The 20,546-nt window shown below is 43.5% G+C and overlaps 1 protein-coding gene and 2 long non-coding RNA genes across 23 annotated transcripts; 2 read left to right on the forward strand and 1 right to left on the reverse strand.

Annotated features, from left to right (window-relative positions):
* Positions 1–7,700, forward strand: LOC123188889 (uncharacterized). Of its 13 annotated transcripts, none has more exons than XR_006495296.1 (9): positions 3–502; positions 588–702; positions 956–1,038; positions 1,195–1,724; positions 1,923–1,989; positions 2,094–4,341; positions 4,522–4,722; positions 5,694–5,837; positions 7,680–7,700. It is a non-coding gene; the product is annotated as an uncharacterized lncRNA (long non-coding RNA). The 13 variants fall into 13 exon arrangements; XR_006495294.1 differs by lacking the exon at positions 7,680–7,700 and adding an exon at positions 6,193–6,975; XR_006495292.1 differs by lacking the exon at positions 7,680–7,700 and adding an exon at positions 5,916–6,172.
* A 1,797-nt stretch (positions 7,701–9,497) lies between these two features.
* On the forward strand, positions 9,498–15,535 carry LOC123188891 (uncharacterized). Of its 9 annotated transcripts, none has more exons than XR_006495303.1 (8): positions 9,499–10,501; positions 10,631–10,663; positions 11,731–11,908; positions 11,995–12,076; positions 12,499–12,591; positions 13,190–13,636; positions 13,783–14,944; positions 15,044–15,535. It is a non-coding gene; the product is annotated as an uncharacterized lncRNA (long non-coding RNA). The 9 variants fall into 9 exon arrangements; XR_006495306.1 differs by having other exon boundaries at positions 12,014–12,076; XR_006495301.1 differs by lacking the exon at positions 11,995–12,076 and having other exon boundaries at positions 9,500–10,501; positions 13,190–13,285; positions 13,520–13,636.
* An 802-nt stretch (positions 15,536–16,337) lies between these two features.
* Positions 16,338–19,120, reverse strand: LOC123188890 (plastid division protein PDV2). Its single transcript, XM_044601166.1, has 2 exons — positions 18,733–19,120; positions 16,338–17,264 (listed from the first exon to the last, which is right to left on the reverse strand). The coding sequence occupies exons 1-2, from the start codon at positions 18,949–18,951 to the stop codon at positions 16,599–16,601; spliced, it is 885 nt and encodes a 294-aa protein (XP_044457101.1). The 5' UTR covers positions 18,952–19,120; the 3' UTR covers positions 16,338–16,598.
* Positions 19,121–20,546: the final 1,426 nt, after the last annotated feature.

Genomic DNA, 20,546 nt, shown 5'->3' on the forward strand with positions numbered 1-20,546 from the left:
AACGTGCGAACGAGCGAGCGAGCGAGCGAAGCCTCCAGGTCCCTTCGCCGTTGCCCTCGCACATCAAGTCGCCGCCCTCGCCCTCGCCCTCGCAGCCGCCGCCGATCCCCTCCCCCATCTTCCTCCCTCAAAAGCTAACCCGTCTCGCGGTGCGCCACCGCCCGTCGCTGCCGCCCCCGCCACCTCCCGTCGCGGGTAGGCGGGAGGAGCCCTGCCCGGCCATGGAGACACTGCCGGCGGCCTCCTCCTCCCCCTCACCTTCTCTCCCTTTCCCAATGGAGGGAAGGGAATGGAAGGGATCCGGCGGCAAGGGGGGGCAGCGCCCAGATCCGCGGCCGCACCGGCGGGCCGCCGTCCCTCGAGATCGTGCATGGAGGTCCGACCCGGCTGCAGCCATGGACTGAGACGCCCGAAACCCTAGCTACCCGTGGAGGTCCGACGCCTACCTCCAAGGAAAGGACGCGCGCCAGCTGCAGGCCATCTCCGGCGACCTCCGACCATGGTGCGCGCGCCTCCTTCCCTTGTCTTGTCGGTTTCTTCATGCCCCCTCCTTGTGATTCCTTTCCTTTCCTTTGTTTTCTGTGCAGGTTGCTCGGATCTGGACCAGCTGCTGCTCCTACTGCTTCAGGTGGACGAGGACGAGCCCTCCCTCATGGATGTTGCGGCTGCCTACTCCCTCCTCCTACCCCCTGGCCTGGTGTGGTGAGCTCCACCCCCTTCCCTGCACATCTCATCTTTTGATTGCAAATGGTCTGGACATAACTTGGTGGTGTTTGCTAATGTGCACGTATCCGTCCAGTTTCAACGTGTGTGCAATCAAATTGTTGGTTATTCTATGCCTCTTTTGCCAAATATAAATATAAACAATCTACTTATCCGATTGTTTGTTGGAGCAGCCCAACTTATCTGATTGTTGGTTATTCTGTTTATGTTGTTCCTTTTGGGCCTACTTCAGAACGGTCGTTGAAGCGAAATTCATGTTCATAGATCAGGGAATGAATTTGATGTGTGACGCCTGACAAAAGCCCAAGATTACAGGTACCACCTGTTCACTGTCTGTGCTCCTACATTGCAATAGGGATCTGCTGTGCTACTGTTCATGTTATTCAGATCATAGTACCTTAGGTGGTTTTCGTAATTCTACTTCGCTGGCGCATTCTGAGACGTCATTATTTTGCTTCCTTATCTGTGCAGATTCTTTGTGTCGACGTGGAATGTTGGTGGCCAATGCCCATCAAGGGGGTTAATTTAGATGACTGACTCCATTCTTCACCCCCTGCTGATATCTATGTGCTCGGATATCACTTATTACGAGGACACTAAACAAGAACGCTGGGTCTAGCATTCATGCTGGCTATCACATGCCATTCCCTGTCCCTGATCCGGTTGTGGAACTAGATGCTGATTTTAAGGTATCATTGAGAAGACATGATAGCTCATCACTTTCCACCACTATCATTCCGAAACCTTAGTCGGAGTTTAAGGGTTTCAGGAAATGATATGTTCTCACAACCAATATTGGCCCGTAGGTTTAGTGTGTGCGACCCTGTTAACATAGGAGTCAGGCCGAGCGATTTTGATAGAAATTTCAAGTGTATCGGATCACCAGTCGATGAGTATATTGAGGAGGATACAAGTAATGGAGCATATTTTTCACCATTCCCATATGGCTATGGTACTTAAACACCAATGGAAGGAGATGAAGAGCAGCCAAATACTTCTAGGTATTTTCTTTTGGCATGTACCATTAAATTTCATATGCTTGTTCTTTAAATATCTTAATATTTCTCTTTTAAATGTTAATATATTTAAAATTATCTGCAACTATTTGTGCTCAGCAGTCCTATCCTACCTTCTTGATGATGCTTCTGTTAAGTTCATGCAAAGTTCATGCAGTAAGACAAATATTGTGTTTTTACCAGGTGTCCAGGTATTGTTTGGTTGCCAGCAAACAGATGGTTGGCAGATTTCTCACAGTTTGGGTAACAGGTTAGTAGAGGAGCATATTAGTAGAGGAGCATGCAAGTTTGGAAAGTTATGTTTGTTGGCGGGATTCATTGTGCTGGTTAATTGAAGTCATAATATATCAGCAGGTATGGCATGGGATTCATTGTTCTGGTTAGATGAGATATATCATCTGGTAAATCATTGGATACATTTCAACGTATTGGATTATTTTGTTCTGAACTCTTTAGTCAGGTACCTTCCTTCTCTCAACACAACTTCAGCAACATGTTTTATATATTACAACTTCCAAGTTAATAGTAGAGATTTAATCTCAATACTTGCTTGCTTGGTGTAAGAATGTAGAAGTATGTTTTACTTTGGCTCCTAGCTGAAGACTACGGTTGGGTGTTCCAATAACTTATTTTTGGCATGGTCTTCTTTGCTACCTCTGCATGTGCGATCCTCATTATTTGTTGCTTGATTCTCTATGCAAGAATCTTGGCTCATGGTCGAACATATATGGTCACATATTTGCTCCAGGGATTTATTTTTGTCAGAGCCGATCGACAAATGATCAGCCTGAAAGTATAATTTTCTAGCTTAATACATGTCATGCAAGTATGGTTTCCTTAATGTGACTGGTAATGTAAATTTTGTGGGTCTCTCAGTTCCTATGAGCCTAATATAGTTAATTCGAAATCATGATTCTGATGGAAATGCAAAAGAAACAGAACCTGAATTAGTAGTTAATTGGATAGCATGATTCCGATGGAAATGCAAAAGAAACAGAACCAACAATAGTAGTCTACCTTAAAGCTCGAAGAATTCATGAGAAATTCTTGCTAGCATCTAGAATTGGATGCCCTCAGGAAGACTATTGTAAGTCAATTTTCATGACTGATTTGCTCATTTCCTCTAGCTGCACAATATGACATATTGCTTCTTAATTCAACACTTACTGCTACTTAGTAATAAGAGGACATGTGGGACTTTGTTTCTCGAATTGACACTCAATAGTAGAAGATGTTCATACCTAGAATAGTTGATCACAAACTGCCGTATCATGGCTTTCTAGCTTATATGTTACAGAGCAAGTGAGCAGCCTCTACTCCCCCCCCCTCTAATTAATCTCTATTTTGTAGCTTTGAATAGCTAAAAAAAGTTGATTCTGGTATATATTCATTGGCGCAAACATTAGAAGTTCTATGATATTTTTTCTTACCACATATATATGAAGGATTGTGCAGACAACTTGCAGCGTTGGAATCAACATCTGGGAACAATGCATGGACATTTAGATATATATTTTTAGCATTCTTCAAGATCTTGACTTAATTTCTTTTTACACTGTTAAATAATAAAAGTAACAAAATGTTGTACAATAGTAGTATCTGTTATGTAGTCAAGTTTACTGAAATCAAAAGAAAACCAAGAAAGGAGAGCCGAAGTTCAAGGCATGTTCAGCTCCATTGATTTCCTCTCTCAATGGAGTGTTAGTCCTCTGAATATTTTTATTCCTCTGATCTCAAACATTGTCTACACAAGAGTCGAAGCTTTGTCTGCCACTGCTCTTCAGTTCACACCGCCGATGTTGTGAGGACTGGCAGCTCTTCAGTTCATGCTGCCAATGTTGTGAGGACTGGCAGGACTTCAATGGGCGCGGAGGCTGCAACCTAGGGCGAGGGCGTCGGTGCGTTGAGATGGTGGGGCCACGTCAGTGGGAGGACGTGAGGCGGCGATGTCCACCCAGATCTATAGCCGCAACAGAAGAACAACTCAGAGAGGACGTGCAGCTCCTGTGTGTAGTAGATAAATCGCCGCCCAGATAAATCACCGGGACACTACCAAGTGTGTCGTCAGTAGGATAAAAAATCTTGAGCGTGCCTCAGGTGCGACTCTAGCTATTGAAAATCAAAGAACCTGAATACTTCCGGAGTTTGATAAGGCTTTACGGTGAGTTCTCATAGTGGTCTATGTGCACGATGGGATGCTGGTACTGCTGTTCTACTTTTACTGCTGTTGTTATTAAGCAGATTTTGTCAAAGCAATTGCTATGTGTATTAATTTGGATAGGATCAGTTAAAGTACATCTCATTAAACGGCGTTTTTTGTCGTGTGTTTTAACTTTTTATTATTAGTAGCAGTGGTTTCTATAGCTAGCCCAATGATGATCCCCACTTTAACCGACATGATGTCAAAGCTCAAGGCTATCAGTGACCATCCATATAGCTCATCAAGTCATCTTCAGATCACTAGCCCTAATGGTGTCAAGCTCAAGGATATCTAGGAGCACTCGAACCTCCTGCATGACGAAGTCACTCGATGAGGATGTGCTTACCCAGGAGAATGAACCTATTGATGCTCCCCTTGCAGCCGGAAGTATCTTGAAAGCTGGTAAAGTGGTGTGGTACTGTTTCCTCTCTTTTACCTTGATGCAAATACATCTGTGATGGTGTCCCAGCAATGCAAGTCGTCATTTAATTCACTAGCTATATAAAATGCTCAGCAAAAGATAGTTCCTATAATATTTTGTGACCAAGGAAACGTGGTGACCTTTTGGCACTTTTCATGTAGCGAAAACCTCATACATGAGCATATCCGCGATGCAAGGAGCTTTTGTGATGACTCGGAGGAGGTAGCAGGGGGAGGAAAAGAAGGGATAGGTTCCATTACGATCTTCTGTTGACACAATGGTCGTCGGTGGCGACTGGCGAGAACATGAGGACCATGGCGAGTGGCTTTGTACCAGGACTGTTTCATGCATTTGATTTTGAGGTTGGATATTGATCCCTTTTCCTAGGATTCAGGATTGTCAAATGCCTAATTGATGCTTTAATTAATTCGTTGCCTTCAGTTCGTGTAGCATACTGATAACATAATTTGGCTCATTTCGTGAATGATGTGAACTTACAGAGTAGCCATAGTACCAAATCATGTGTAGCAGGGTGTAGGGAGTCTGTAGGTTTTTTTTATATGCTAATCACTGATTGCTACCATTAGCAAGAATTTCCTTCACCACCAAAAGCACGACACGTGATAACCATTGCGCTTTCTTTCTAGAGCTGGTTTTGGGTGTACCACTATACTATACCCTACAGAGATGTCTCGTAAATAGAACAGTTCTGTCATGATGAGATGTATATTTGATGGACTTGGAGCTGTCTAATTTGGACTTGAAATTACAGTGTAAAATTTCCACATTGTATATTTTCTTTTGAGGAAGCAAGATTGCTTCCTTGTTGTCTTTCTGCTCTAGGCACAAGAATAGTGCAAGGTTGCATGTGTGGAATTAATGAAGGCAATAATCCTACACGGAGGTGCCCCTTAAACATCGTGTTGTAAACAAAATCGCATCAGTTTTTACAAGATACAAAAAACTATCAGTAGTGCGCACTTATTAGCTAGAAAATCCATATAACTTGAGAAGCTCCAAAGTTTTACTAGGTCGCCTGCAATCTAACAGTTTGTTGAGTATAATGACTATGCATGTTCATTTATGTCTTGTGAGACTACATTTTTGGTTGTTGGCTGGAGCTATCACTATGGCTGTTTTACTTTTCAATCAAATAAATTTGTATGGCCACCAAAAACTAATGACAGGTCAACAATTATCATTAGCAGCCCAGTTTAATGATCTTTTCTGATTAAAATTTCAATGGAAAGCTCATGACAGTTTGCACCCCCTTATCTGCATTTTACTTAACCTATTGCAACTATACTCTGACACTTACTAGCTATTTTTTCAGGTTACAATTAACAGACATGTATTGACCTATTGCGGCTATAGAGTATGCCTAAGCCAATGGCCAGACATCGGCTGTTCGGATCCACCCTTAAGCCGAGGCACAAGTCCATTGCGGTTGATTATTGTTTGGGGATTCAGTTTCATGGTGAGATATGATTTTCTGGATCTTGTTGTCGCTGAACTGTGATTTGTTGGTTTGGGAACTAAAGTTGGTTGCTTGCAGCAAGGGGATTCATATTGGTTGAAACCTTGAAGTTGAACATGAAGGGCACACATTTGATTTTCATTGGGTGTTGCCCTTGTTTAGCACATTAGTAGATGGTCTCTTACTGGATTATGGCAGTAGTAGTGTGGTATTGTTGTGAATTTTGTTTTCTTCTTTTACTAGACCAATTGTTTCAAAGAATTTTGAGATGCTACAATACTGATAGACATGTGGCTATCCCTTCATTTTATCAAGGATGACTATTGTTGATGAAAGGACATTTACATATTTATAGGTTGCAACCAGATCAATGACCGGTTAATCTAACACCCGGTTTTAAAGAGAGAACAAAGTAGGAAGGGTGTGTGATGGCGCTGGGGCCATGTGTTGGATATAACATGTTGGATAGTCTGGACAACCAAATTTCTCCCCTATATATGTGCTGGATTTGGGGGAGCTCTAACTGTTCAAACAGTTGGAATTTTCAAGAGCCCACTGAGAGCCTATTTGATGTCCGAACATGCCCGGGCGTACGAGGGAGAAATGAGCGCCGACCTTGGGGACAATCTTAATCATTTGTTTGATTCATGTATATGCATTGTAGCCCGTAGCAACGCACGGGCATTCTACTAGGTGAGTTGAGGCAGACAGCAAGGGCCGAGGTTGACAAATAAAATGCCATTGTGATGGTAAGCAAAATATCAGGTTCTAATTAGTGGAGGACTACAAAAGTTAAAGAGGTCTTGATGAGATGATTGACATGACATGAATAGTTAATTTGACATGTATCATGGGCACTTCTTCATTATTCAGTTGTCTCGCTTGAATTTGTGGACCAACTGGTGGACATAGTTCAGTTTTCACAGGTAGCAAAAGCTGCAAAACTGGGTGTGCTAGATTTTGTTCAAAGTGCAACTTTTATTTGATAAAGCCGATCAGGTTTACATGTGTAGATCAATGCAGTACCAACTGTAAAAGAGTTACAACGCAAGGGGAAGAGTCTCCTTTTTTGTATTACACTGGGATTGAACCTGCATGTTGCTGGGGCAACCCTCTTTTATTTTGGTCTTTAACTCTATTTTCTGGTGTATCTTTGTTTATCGAAAATAGTTGTCTGCCCTGCCCTCGACAATTTGCAGTGTGTGCACGGCATCTTATATACACTATGGCTGGCTAATTTAGATGATTACCACCTACGACCACTATCTTGCTTATTTTTCTTGTGATGGCAGCCATAAGTAGAGGGTTCAGCAAGGCATTGAGAGAGACAAGTGGCAACTTCTCTACATTTAAAAAACTATATATAGAGGGGGGGGGATAGACTTCTAGAATTTACGCCAGGTTAAGACAAGCAAATTTCAAAATATAAAAGCGTATGATTATGTGTGGACGTGATGGTGGAAGGGAACTCGAGAATTAGAAAGGTGGAGATAGTGGGTGAAGAAGTATGTCTCATTATCATCGGAATATGAATATGCTCGCATTTAGCGTCTCACCAATGAATATATATTATATGTGAGCTTATTTATCCCCTCAAAAAAATATGACCTTATTTTTATTTTAATATTGTTTATACATGTCCACTTTTGAGATCAGAGATGAAAACTAATGGCTTCCAATGATGCTTTGAAAATGCCGATTGACAAAGCTTTATGAAGGACCGGACTGAAAAATTGTCTTGTTTTAACAATCAGAAGAGATGCATACACATAATTATTCTTTATATATTTCTTGTGCATGATAATACAAAAGGTGTGTTTCTATATATATTTGTTTTTGCAGAGTATCAGAGAGATGAAGATGGATTACGATATTCAAAAAGAATTCATCGACAAGGGTGTTCAGGCTATGTTGTTGAAATGGGCCAAAAATTCACTAAGTTTTATACAACAGAAGGCCCGTGGTAACGCACGGTCATGTCACACACTGATGAATTATTGGCATGGGATAATCTCTAGCTAGCGACCACCTAGACTGTTTGCTCCATAAAGCACGTCTGCACATATATTTTGTACTGTAAGCAATTCTTTTATTCGCATTCAAAATCTAAATAGTATGGAAATCAGGAAAATTATATAGCTATTTGGGTGTATCTCTACTCCTAATGTCAGGGTTATTCTATTAACTACTGGGTTGTTGATCTACATTACGGTTTAATTCTTACACGAATTAATGTTGACTCGATTCCCCGTAGTAGGTTGAGAGGCTTCTCCTCTCATGATTTACTCTGATTAGTTTGCTTGGCTCCATGCTCCTCATGATTTCTTTGAATTTTTCTGTAGGAGCTCGATCAAAAATAACCTAAGAAAAATATGTCGTTCTTCTCTACAATGGTTGCGTGTGGAATTTGAGGAGAATCTGTGCATCAGCATCCGACTTCTTGATGTTGCTCTGATCATATTGTGTAAATATATTTCTAATAAAGCAATCGTCCGATGGTGTACATGTTAGAAATAACAAGATGTAATCATCAAGTGTGAGAGATGGCAACATCATGATGGGATGGTATGTACTGTTGTGCTCATCAATAGGTTAGTCTTTCATTCTCTTGTAGCCGGTATGTTTTTCGTTATGCAAATAATTAGAAAATATCTAATTTCTATGTACGTCCAAATATATATAAGTGGTTGTTGTAAACACTGAATTTGGATTTGTTAACGGTCGCTGCATTTGGTCTATCCCGAGCCTCTGACTGTGGATCATGTTCTTTTGATATCCGCTTGCCACGATATGTTATCTCTGGTTGTGGTTGTGGTTGGACTTCTGGTATGTGTTACCTCTAAATTTGCAGCAAATAACATTTCATTAGAGATGACTTTGCAGCAAATTGCAAATCGCGCAAATCAAGCCATCGCCGCCTCGTCGCTCTCGCCGGGAGCAACAACAACCGCCGGTCTCTTCTTAGCCGACATCTCCTCCATCCGGATGCCCTGCGGCACGAGCCACTCCGCCACCGCCTGGGACTCGACCTCCGGGAAGTTTAGGTCCGTCTTCGGCCGTTCGGCACGCCACACCGCCACGCCGTAGGCACGCGCGGCCTCATTGGCGGTGGGGTACGTGCCGAGCCACCGACGATGCCCGGCGTCGGAGAACTCCAGTCCGAAGTTCCCGGAGGGCTTCGCCCTCATGCCGAAGAAACCGGACTTGCCCTTCGGCGTCTTCTTCGGCGCCATCGGGGAGCGGGCGGCGGCCGAGCGGGGAGCGGGGCGGAGGCGGACGGAGCGGGGCGGTGGACAGACCGGAGAGGAGGCGGACGGAGCGGGGCCGGGCGGAGGATGGACCGGAGGCGGAGGCGGACGGAGAGAAGGCGGGCGGGGTCGGGGCGGGGCGGAGGCGGCCGGAGCGGAGGCGAACGCGATGGGGCAGCGCGGCGGCAGGCGGCGGCCTAGGCGGGGTGGAATCAATGGCGGTGGTCTGGATCTACGGCGGGGCGAGCCCTTGAAAAGTTAACATGTAACTCTTACAAACTATTTCAAGAGCCCGTGGCAACGCACGGGCACTCTACTAGTAGCACTAGTAGACGAATCCAAAACAATAAGGTGTGTATCAACGGCACCTCCTTGCGTGTTCCATCTCATCGTTTTTACTGTTACTGGATTGGGTAGCTCTCTCTCCTAAGGAAATATCTCCCCCAGATGCACCCTCCCTGGCGCTAGCACGCGTTCCCCTTTCTCCCTCCTCGCACGCAACCTCCTCGTCTCCAGCGCTCTCGCCTCTGCTCCACCACCCCGCGCCGCCACATCCCACACGCCGACGTCGGCCTCGCCCCAGAAATCCGCCCGCACCGCGGGTCGGCGGGTGTGGAAGATGCTCAAATTGATCGCAATCACCACCGGCGAAGAGGATGAGGACATCCTTGATATGTAGCCACGCAAGGTGGATCCCTCGTCTCGTCGAAGCCGTGAGAAGAGGAGCCCAACCCGGACGACTTCCTCCCGTCCCCCGCGGATGGTTCTGCTTCCATTGAGACGCCCAGGCCTGACAGATCTTGCTCGTCATCAGCCCAGGGCCGGGTCGGCCGGAGCAGTCGGAGAGGAGTGGCGGATGTGCGTCCTCTTAGATGCCGTCGGTCAGAGAAGGGCGGGGATGATTGGATTGCAGCGAGGGAGGAGGCCCGGCTCGGACAGTCCATGGCGCTAGCGCAATGGCTCGCCTCCTCTTCCGGCATGGCTATTGTTTTGGTCCGCGCCGTTTCTGCCTCGACGGACATTATCGTCGTAGGTACCGATGAGGGACGAGCCGCCAGCGATGGATCCCGCGAGGCCAACCTCCAGCGCCCCTTCTCCAGCTGGCCTCGGACGACCTTCTCCCGCCGGAGCTCGGTGGGTCGATGACCCGCTGGATGGGAGCCGGCATGTCCAGCCATCACCTCTGGTGCCCCGTCGCGCACCTGCCCGCCGCCAGGTGCCCGAGGGCCAAGTTGCGGGGTTGTGCGGTCGCGCTGGTCATCCCCCGTCCGCTCCAGGAAGCATCTCGCCGGGGTTGGGGTCAATCCCGGGTAGGCCTGAGGAGGAGAGAGGGCGGCCTCCATCAGTCCTCTCCGGTGAGGCCTCGAGGGGCAAGATGCTACCAAGTGCCATTTGCTTCAGTGCATTTTGTTCGATGTGAGTTCTTCCTCAGCTTCTTCTTTGGTGGATTTTTTGTTCCTGCTACAATGGACAGCCAGCGACCATGGCCTCTGAAATTTTGTCTGTTCGTGGCCTTGGAAAGCCGACACTCTGCTTCTTGTGCAGGAATCTGCAGTGCTAACAAAGAAGATGGAAAAGGTACTCCTAGAAAGTGAAAAAGAGAAGGAAACAACAATCTTGCAAAAGATTAAACAAAGAATAGCTTGCTCACAAAATTTTCCATCAGTGACATTGCTTCTCTTCACACATATAATCCGACTCGTGGAAAGTTTTTGAGCAAGCTGTTCATATTTACATAGTACATATATTAGTTACTTCTTTTAACGATATATGTGTGAAGAGAAGCATTGCCACTCATGGAAAGAGTACTTCTGTTATGTTTCTACATGTTTACATACATATATTAGTTTCTTAGGTCATGCACATTTCTTAGAAAAATTTATCTCCTTCCGCCTGTTAAGCTTTTGAATAACATGAAAGGATAGTTAAAATGCAATAGATTTCCTTATTATTCATGGCACATTGGATTCAGATAATATTTGCTTTGTTTTACTCGCTCCAAATTTAATTATTACAATTCCTTATTAAGCTAAATAGCTAATTATGTCGATATGATCTGATCTGATTCATTTATCCAAGTAAAAGAGTGCATGCTCATGTTTCCACTGATCAAGGTAAAGAATAAGTTCCGTAGACACACTGAAATCAATTTTAGAGGTTGTAAGTAGGGAGAAGATCCACTCATGTTGTGATCTATCATGATTCTGCTTGAAAGTTGTGTTCAAATGAAATTATGCATCAAATCCCCTCACACAATTGTTTTCTGCATGTTATGTGTTTAATGAGATTCCTCCAAGCCAGCTGTTCAGTGAGCCCCCCTAATTCAGTTGTTTCGGTTGGTTAGAATTGCCCTTTGATTCACTTATTGATCAATTAATTAGATTGATTTTTGAGTATGTTCATTCGGCTTATTCAAATAATCACATTCACAGGTTTAGTTTGGTTTGGTTACCCATATATACTCCATAGTTCTTTTAGTCTTGTCCGTGTTGAGAATTTCTGAAATCAAATGTACAATTCGCGTAGTTAAAAGGTATCAAAGTGATGTTTGTATGCATAGTTTCTGCCTATTGTAGCTAGAAAATTGTGACTGCAAATTTTGTCAATCATTTATAGTTCCTGCCTGTTTTCCGAACTTTTTCTAGGAAGGAATAATAGTAGGACATGCATGTGTTATTTTCCAAGACTTGTTCGAGATAAAGACCCAATGAGTCGTCGGAAACTTCCCCTGTCTCTGCAGCAGCATATGATTGTTCAGAGTGAGAGTTTGTCTGAAAATTGTTCAAAATGAGGCTCTAGCATGCTGCACACGGTGTACCAAAGGTATGGCAACTTCCATTTATATTTGTTTTTTGAGGTTAGCACGCTGCACACGTACATCTCTATGTGTAATTTTGAGACTTTGTTAGCTTGTTGATGCAACAACAGCCGAGGAAGTGACGTGTGTCTCATGTTTTTACTGGAAAACCTTCCATGAAACAACTTATTCCAGTATGTTTTTATCTTCTCCTATGATTTATATTTAGTCAAGTTTAGCCTCTGCGATGAAATTGTCTATAGTGTTAGCCTATAAAAACATAAGTTGTTCTGTTCACTTTCATAAGTGAACCACAAAGATTTCTCGCCAGAAAAAACCCATATGGATTAGTATCCCTTGGGTAAATAAGAAAAAACAATTATTTCAAGGATTTCAGTCATCCTTGCAGTTTTAGGAACTATAACAACAACTTATGTATATACTTCTATACTGTATTCTCTATACTTGAAATTTTTTTGGTGCAAAGTATCCAATATCCATGTATATCTTTTTGGCTGTGCTTATGCTCTTGAATAATAGAGCCATTTTCTTGGAAATTCACTCCTGATTTAACTCTCTTCTTTTCTGAATCAATTTAACTGTGTTGGTCATACAGTTCCCTCGGAGCAAGAGCAAATTTAACAAGGCAATACAACAAAACGTGGAGCAGCTAATGGACATCCAATCAGCTCTCAAGGCATTCGAGGAGGTACTGCTCTTTGACTGAACAACATGATCATATTTTTTTATTGAGGGAAGCATGCTCACGTGGAGGCGCCCAGAAGTTGTGTGTGGACATGTATGACGTTGGCATAGTCATATGCTGATTTTTTGAGATATCATTGTATCCTTGACTTTGACCATCAGTTGTAAATAAGCCGAGGAGCTGTACCTATAGTACCGGTGTTATTTATCCCTTGCATCAAAATGTAGAATTTTCTCACTAGATTTGCACAACATAAATATACTGTATATATTTTCTGAAGTATTTGCAATGACCAGATCTTAAGAAATGATGTGCATATTAAGGCCTAAAACTTTTATTTGCATTTACTTCCTTGGTTACTGCAATAGATCACCTGAACTGACAAAATAGTGGGTTAGCATACTTTGAAAAGAACAACACTTGAGCATATGTAGCCATGTAGGCCAACGAAGTTGCTTTCTTGATACTTTTAGATACGTGCTACCACATGCATGTTGGATTTGTGCTCTATCTAGATTTCAGTATAAGCATGTGAGAAAATAAGCCGTTTTAAATTGAGTGCCTGACATATTTTGTTTTCCACTTTGAGCTTCTGTTACAGCGAGGAACAATGGATATATCGAATAAAAAATGTAACCAGCTTTCCCCGGGTGAAGAATCCTCCACTAATAAGGAGCCTCAGGTACATCCTACTCAGGTTAGTTTTGTCGCTAAAAGACATGGTGCATTCGATAGTTCTCCATTTATCCATGGAGATAGGATAGCATGCTTTATTTCGTTTACAAATAAACTGTTGCAGAATCAATTTAATTCTGTTAGTGGGCAATCCCTCTATATTTGATACATACATCGTGGCATGCCTTTTTAGCATCATCTTCTATCATGTTATATTATTGCCTACTGCCTAACAATTTTTTGCCGAAGGGGGCAGATGACATAGGAGAGATCTACAACCAGTTTTCCTTAGGTTCTTCTGTTGACAACAAGCCTGCACAACAACATGCTCGCGCACACCGCAACCATAGAGATATACCGCGACACATACCAGGTCAGTGACTGACATATCATCTATTTCACCCTTCAAATGCATCATCTTCTTCCTCGCCCCCCTTTTCAGGGCGATCAGAAGGGCAAGATCTGCATTTTTATATTTTCCATTACAGTTGGTCATAAATTTTTACTTTGTTTTGCCAGGAGAGTTGTGCTTCATGTAGCTATTACAGCAGGATAATTGTATGCTTGTGTTGAAGAAGAGGTTATACCAACCGAGGCCAAGTGCACTGAACTTACCCATGCCTCATATAGATGGCTATTCTAAATTGGATGCCCTTGTTTCCAGATTTCTCTTCGTTTCCTGATTTTGTTAATTTTCAACTATTTCACATTGCCATGCACGTTTGAGGCTCAAATGTGGAGACCTCTCCTCCAGGGGACAACATCACAATGTATTTTCATAGAATACTTATGTAGGTCTTCTCCTCTCGGAAGTATTAACATTCTTCGTTCTTCAAGTGAGTTTTCATATGCTTGAGGTTGTGGGAAGAAAACGTGCTGTAATATCTGAAAGATATGTAAATAGTTCAAGCAATTCAAAGATATCACTAATATAAATAAATAAATAAATAAATATACATATATGTTGTATACAACTCTATTATGAAATATACATTTTGACTTGTGAGTAGAGTCCTTTCTTTAGTCAATTAGACATGGACATCAAATAACTAAGCGAAATTAGCATGACCATGTATCAGTTAGCACGTGGATTGATGAAGTGGGGGTATGGTCGCACATGTTTGTTCATATGTACATGTTGGGTTCAGGGAGGGCAAAACTTAAGGTTTCTTCATTTAAGATGGCTCCTTTCTTTTCTTTCATAAATCTCTCTTGTTTTCATATTTGTGTATATTTTCCATCATCAAAACAGGCTTCACAATTCCTTGATTTCATGGCTAATGGGGTTGCATGCTGTAAAAATCAGCCGAAGTACATATTGTACTCTCATTCTTAGTCTTGTTTCGTGTGGAATTACAGAGAGCGGTCGGTGCAGATGTGGCTTATAAAGTTTTATACTTCAAATCCAGTACTTCATAAAAAAATTCAAAGTGTGCATAGGTTTATTGTTTTGTGTTGTATTCCTGGACTTGGTGTGGTACGAGCTGCTGAATTTTTTTTGGTTTTTGGTTTGGCTGTACCTGCAAATTTTTTGGCATGTTTAGCACTTTAGTTATGCTTCTTGAGTAGCATTGGAATGGTTCTCAGACTACTTTCTTCTATGACAGACTTGGCAAGAAAGGCGGCAGCTGACGAAAGGAGGACACCACCAAGATGAGCGAGACCGTGCCAACGGACTCAGGTGTGCCCTTGTTGGTGGTTTCAGTTTGATAATTCTCATTACTTCTCTCTATTTATGGGAATTTTGTTTGTCATTGCATTATCGAATACGTGCAAGCAGGATGAAAAGCACCGACCAACGGCGCATCATCCACAGAAGCGGCCAGCATGGGGCTAAGCCTGCCATTCCTCCGCGTCAATGAACAACAGGACCTAAGATAGCCGAGGTGCGCTCCTGCAAGAGATGAGGGAGCAGCTGGTGGTCCGGATGGCGAAGATCAGGTCAACGTCGGCTGCTTTCCTGTGCCATTGCCACATTTCAGCTGAACATGCTCGGACGGGCATGGCGCCGGCGCCATTTCTTCATCTTCTCTGGAGCCACACCATTTCTGCAGGATAAGCGAGTTGGAGGAAGATGGGAGATGAGTCGCTTACTCACTGACAGAAAATCATTTGGGCAGAACCTCCTTTTCACGAGAGATGATTGATTGTTTTTCCACCTTCGCTTTTGTGCCCCATGTGTTGCTTGTGAACCACTGTTGTTTATGTCGTCGGTCATGTAAACTATAAGGACATATTAATATAATATGACTCCTAAGCCACTTCCTTTTAACACTGTGAAGTACATTCAGCAACGTGGAAAGGGCGCATCCAACCTGGCACCGTCCAACTATCTATCAGGCGGCGCGCCGTGGCGCGCCCCAACCGCTAGTAGAGGAGTAAAGTCTTTGGAACGCTTGGAGGTCAACGTCTCCATCACCCGTGCAGATCGCGCAAGCTAGGACGCGGCCAACAGACTCTGCACCTGCTACTCGCCAGCCATCTCTCCTATTCATTTCTTCTACTTGTAGATTGCACTTTTTAACTGAAATTGGTAATCCCAAGGACAAGGCAACTCCAAGTGAAAATCGAGATTTCAGGTATGTAGTTGTATAACTTAACTAGAGACAGTGCAGTGAAGCATGAACTACATTCAGACGCATGGCAGAAAGCCAAAACACGCACTGGCAAGACGGTGATCACGTGCAAAATGCATGCACGCAGCTTCATACAGTACAGTAGCTCGCACGCAGTTTCTTTGCTTCCTTCATTCATACGGCAAGCCTATGCCAATTAGTACCCGCAACAGGAATACATACATACAGCAACCAAACAAAACTGCATTCCCTGCTTTGAATTGAAACATCCCCGTATCCGTATGCATGCGCTGGGTTCAGATTCCTGCTGCACAGCAAGCCTGCATCACAGCCCATCTCTCTTCTCAATCAGATTACATGTAAAGCTATTCATTCATCAGGGCATAAAAGTACAGGAAATGCCTTCACTGCTCGGCAACAGACTCTGCTCAACAATTGAGACAACATGGACAGAGCAAAAAACCTAGGGCCCCAACAGGTTGTGTGTCCGCCTGCATATGAACGGAATCATTGTTATATTGCTATCAATTAGGCAACATAAACACTAATGAATCCGCCATAATGACGACGATGAACGACAAGTGGTTTAACAGCGGCATCATACATAAGCCACTCAACATTCAGGGCTAAAGAGGGAAATACGTAGGAAATATCCAAGTAGAGAGCATTATACAAGAAACAACTCGCGGCCGCAGTTCCTACACAACACCAAGAGGACCAGCTAACAGAGCCTAATATTCACACGGCCCGGTTACGGATTCAACCTAAGCCGTAGCTTGCATTTGGGGCATCAAGGCTGCTGCCAAAGGGGATCTCAACTCTTTCCTTCACAACGCAGTGCGCCCGGCCATCTCCTCCAAGCACCATTACCTTCCCAGGAGGGCACTGTAGAGTAGGAGGAACCTGCTCTTTTGCACCAGCCGCCTCTTTACCCAACAGACCTGCAATGTCCAGTTTTATGCCGCTCCTCCCTATTGTGGGCTCGTAGCCAGCAGCCTTCATGATTGATATGGCGCCCACAATCATGACCGCTGTTTTAGCCATCCATCCGATCAAAGATCTGATCCCTCCTGATGAATTACGGCTTGATGTGCCAGGGATTCTGTTTTGCGTCCTGTTCGTCCTTGTGCTATCTTCAGTCATTCCATCAGAACGCAGTCCGTTGTGCAGGCACTTGGGCTTGGACACGTAGTTTGCAGGATAGAGATCATCGAGCACAAATGAATTGGTGACATGGCCCGAGTAAGGAGGTAGGATGAGACCATCATCATTTTCGATTTTTTCACCAGCAAATGCAGCAGCCTCATGGATTGCTTCACAGTCCTCTCCCTTGTATTCTTTCAGCTTGTTAAGGAGAGATGTTCGACTCCGATCAATCTGGCTCAGGACAGTTTCTCGTTCATATCTTTGTTGGTGTTGGAGGTCCTGGCAGTGGCAATAAGGTGGTAAGCTACTTATTTTCCAAAACAGAAACATGTACTCCCTCCGTCCGGGGTTATTGGGCCCCCTCTTATTTTGGGTTAATATAACCTATGAATTTAACTAATAAAATATAAACTATATGTTACAAAAATTATATCATCGGAAAACTCTTTCAAATACAAATCCAACAATGTGCCTTTTGTAGCATATACTTTATATTTTATTTGTCATACAGATGGTCAAAGTCTGGCTCAAAATACTTAGGGGCCCAATAAACCGGGACGGAGTTAGTAAGCTTTGTGCACAAAATGGTACTCCCTCCGTAAGGAAATATAAGAGCGTTTAGATCACTACTTTTGTGATCTAGATGCTCTTATATTTCTTTACGGAGGGAGTATCAAGCTAAGAACACCATATGCCTGGTACAGTTACTGATGTCCAAAAGAAAATACTCCCTCCAATCCATATTAATTGTTGCTGATTTAGTACAAGTTGTACTAAACCAACGATAATTAATATGGATCCAAGGGTGTACTAATTTCTTGAGGCAAGTGTCATCCAATGGGCTCACATATAGCAGTAGTAATGTAAGTACTTCGCACGTTTGATACCCTTTGGGTTATTGTGCGTAAATGTGTTTATGTCATTATCTTAAACTAAGCATTTTGTACAATAAGGTCAGAAACTCGGCAACATTTTACAGTTTAGTGAGCACGAAGCAGAAATTTTCATCTCAATGGATGATTGTGTCTCTTAGCAGAATGACCTTCCTTTTTGTGCTAACATAGGAAAATTCCATACAGTTCTTAACAGTTGATATTCCATGCAAGAAGAAACGCATAGGCAAATTTCCATATGATGGAATACCAGTTTTTTTCACAAAAAACAGAAGAAAAGCATGCGAGCTTGTGCTACAAGGAATGCGCAGATGTGCTGGCCACTGATACTTCCCATAAGCTACAGTAAGCAAAGTGAAAATTATCTCTCTTTGTAAACCACGCAGTGTAACATACATTTGACATTTTTCATTTGTGTTCACTCAGTAATCTCTACCTATTTCTTGTCGCAAAATGCGTTTTAATACAATCTGTACCTTACCCACAATTAGTTAACCAGCAATCCTGTTCCTGAGAATCACAGAATCCATCTTACACTACCCCTTTTTGCTCTAGTCCAATGCCAAATGAGGCTGGAATTGGATGCAGCCACCAGGCAATGAACAACTAATTAGGGCTATCAATCTTTTCCTCTGTCTGTAACATCATGCTAAGCAAGCGTAGATTTGGTTCCTCACGAAAATACAGTAAGACGTTGAACAAAAATGCAGTAATTGAACCCCAAACCTACCATATGATCATATCAACTCCAGCTCGTGGCACAAAACAATAACTATAGGCACAACAGCAGGCTAGCAGAGCAACAATAAAAAAACCATCTTTATGGAATGACCAACCAGGAATAGGAACCGGACCTGCAGGGAGGCGAGCTGCCGCTCGAGCGACTCGAGCGCGTCGTTGATGCCTACCAGGCTCTCCACCTCCACCTCCTCTTCCTCCTCCTCTCCGCCGTCGTCCTCCTCCCCGGCACCCAGCCGCGGCGGTGGCCGTGCGGCGGCAGCGCAGGCGGAGATCCTGGAGCGAAGGTCGGAGGCGCGGGCGAGGACGAGGCCGATCTCCTCCTCCCCTTCCATGGCTTTCGCTGGCGGTGCGAGGGGTGCAGAACCCTGGCTAACCCCCCCAACCCGCTGCTGGCGGCGAGCAGTGGAAGCTGCAATCTTGCACTTCGCGGCGAGTCTTGTGTTCGTTTTTTTTTGAGACAAGAGTCTTGTGTTCGTGGCTACGAGAGAGACTGACGGAGGCGTATCCGAAGAATTTTGTCTTTTGTTCTCTCGAACTACCTGACTCGCCTTGGGCCTTGTTATGCTCAACTGGGTGGCCCAGATCAGGTACTGAAGTTCTCATGGGCTAGGCCTTCTCATGGGCAATCCCTATATGGCGCCTAGGTCGCTCCCTATCCACATAGCGGGTACCCCGAAATCACTATTTTTTTTTCAAGGAACCGAAATCACTAATTAAGGAGTATTTCTTTCAAAAATCACTCCCACCTTCTCAAGTTATGACAAGGGCGCGCTGCATGTGCGCCACTTGCCGTAACATGTGAGTTTTCCTTTTTCATATATCTGTTTATTCAAAACGTTTTATCTCTTAAAGTGTGCGTCTAAATCTCGAACCATTTTCATCGTTGGATTCCTCACGTCGAGATCTTCAAAACTAAATACAATGTTGGTAGGTTTTGACGAAAAAAATTCACAAAAAACGGACGATAAAACCGAACCGGAAGCATGCTTTTTTTCCTTTCCGGAAGCCGTTTCAAAAAGGCACGACCATGCATCTCACGAAGCAAATCCGTACCTCTCGAGAAAGCAAAACCATGCCTGTCAATGAAGAAAAAAAGAAAAATGTGTTTTTTCGTTTCTGAAAGGCACAACCGTGCCTCTCGTGAAAGCAAAACGGTGCCTCTCACAAAAGAAAAGAGGAGAAAACATGTTTTCTCGTTTCCAAGAGGCATGGCCGCGCCTCTCACGGAAGCAAAAATGTGCCTCTCATAGAAGAAAAAAAGGAAAACATACATTTTTTCATTTTCGGGAGGCACGACGCCGTGCCTCTCGCGGAAGCAAAACCATACCCGAGTAAAGCACATTTTTCGTGAAAAAATCAATTTTTTTGTCAAAAAGTTAAGGAAGACCGGTGAAAAACCGAAAAGTCAAAAAATTATTCAGAAAACCCCTATCTAAAAAGCCAAAAACACGTGCAAAACATAAAATTTAAAAAATTTGGGAAGAGCGCCCAAAGCGCAACACGTGGCTCTGAGCCCACCCAATGTGATTGTTGGGGAGGCTCCAGAAGGACAACTCATTAACTAGTTGATCTCCGTACCCACCCCCCTCCAGCGCTGGAATTTCTATGGGCCGACTCATTTTCGGGATTCATCCCAACCGGTTTTGGAACGTTCTAGATCCTTTCTTGAACCGGTTTTTTATGGTTTCTTTTTTCTTTTGCTTTTTTATGCTTTTCCTTTTTGTTCCTGCTTTCACTTTGTTTTTTCATTTTTATTCTTATTTTTTCAATTTGCGGTAATCTTTTAAGTTCATGAATTTTTTATTCTTTTTTGTTTAATTTTATTTTTGCAAAAATATTTTTTCAAATTCATGCAATTTTTTGAAATCATGAATACTTTTCAAATACGTGAGCTTTTTTTTGAACTTATGTACTTTTTCACCTTTAT

Source organism: Triticum aestivum, chromosome 2A, assembly GCF_018294505.1.
Source record: "Triticum aestivum cultivar Chinese Spring chromosome 2A, IWGSC CS RefSeq v2.1, whole genome shotgun sequence".
In the NCBI taxonomy this organism is placed as follows: domain Eukaryota; kingdom Viridiplantae; phylum Streptophyta; class Magnoliopsida; order Poales; family Poaceae; genus Triticum; species Triticum aestivum.

Coding starts and splice junctions, on each gene's coding strand:
- LOC123188890 (XM_044601166.1), bottom strand. CDS start 18,951: ATGGAAGGGGAGGAGGAGATCGGCCTCGTCCTCGCCCGCGCCTCCGAC. Junction 17,265..18,732: donor GGCAGCTCGCCTCCCTGCAG/GTCCGGTTCCTA, acceptor TGCCACTGCCAG/GACCTCCAACACCAACAAAG.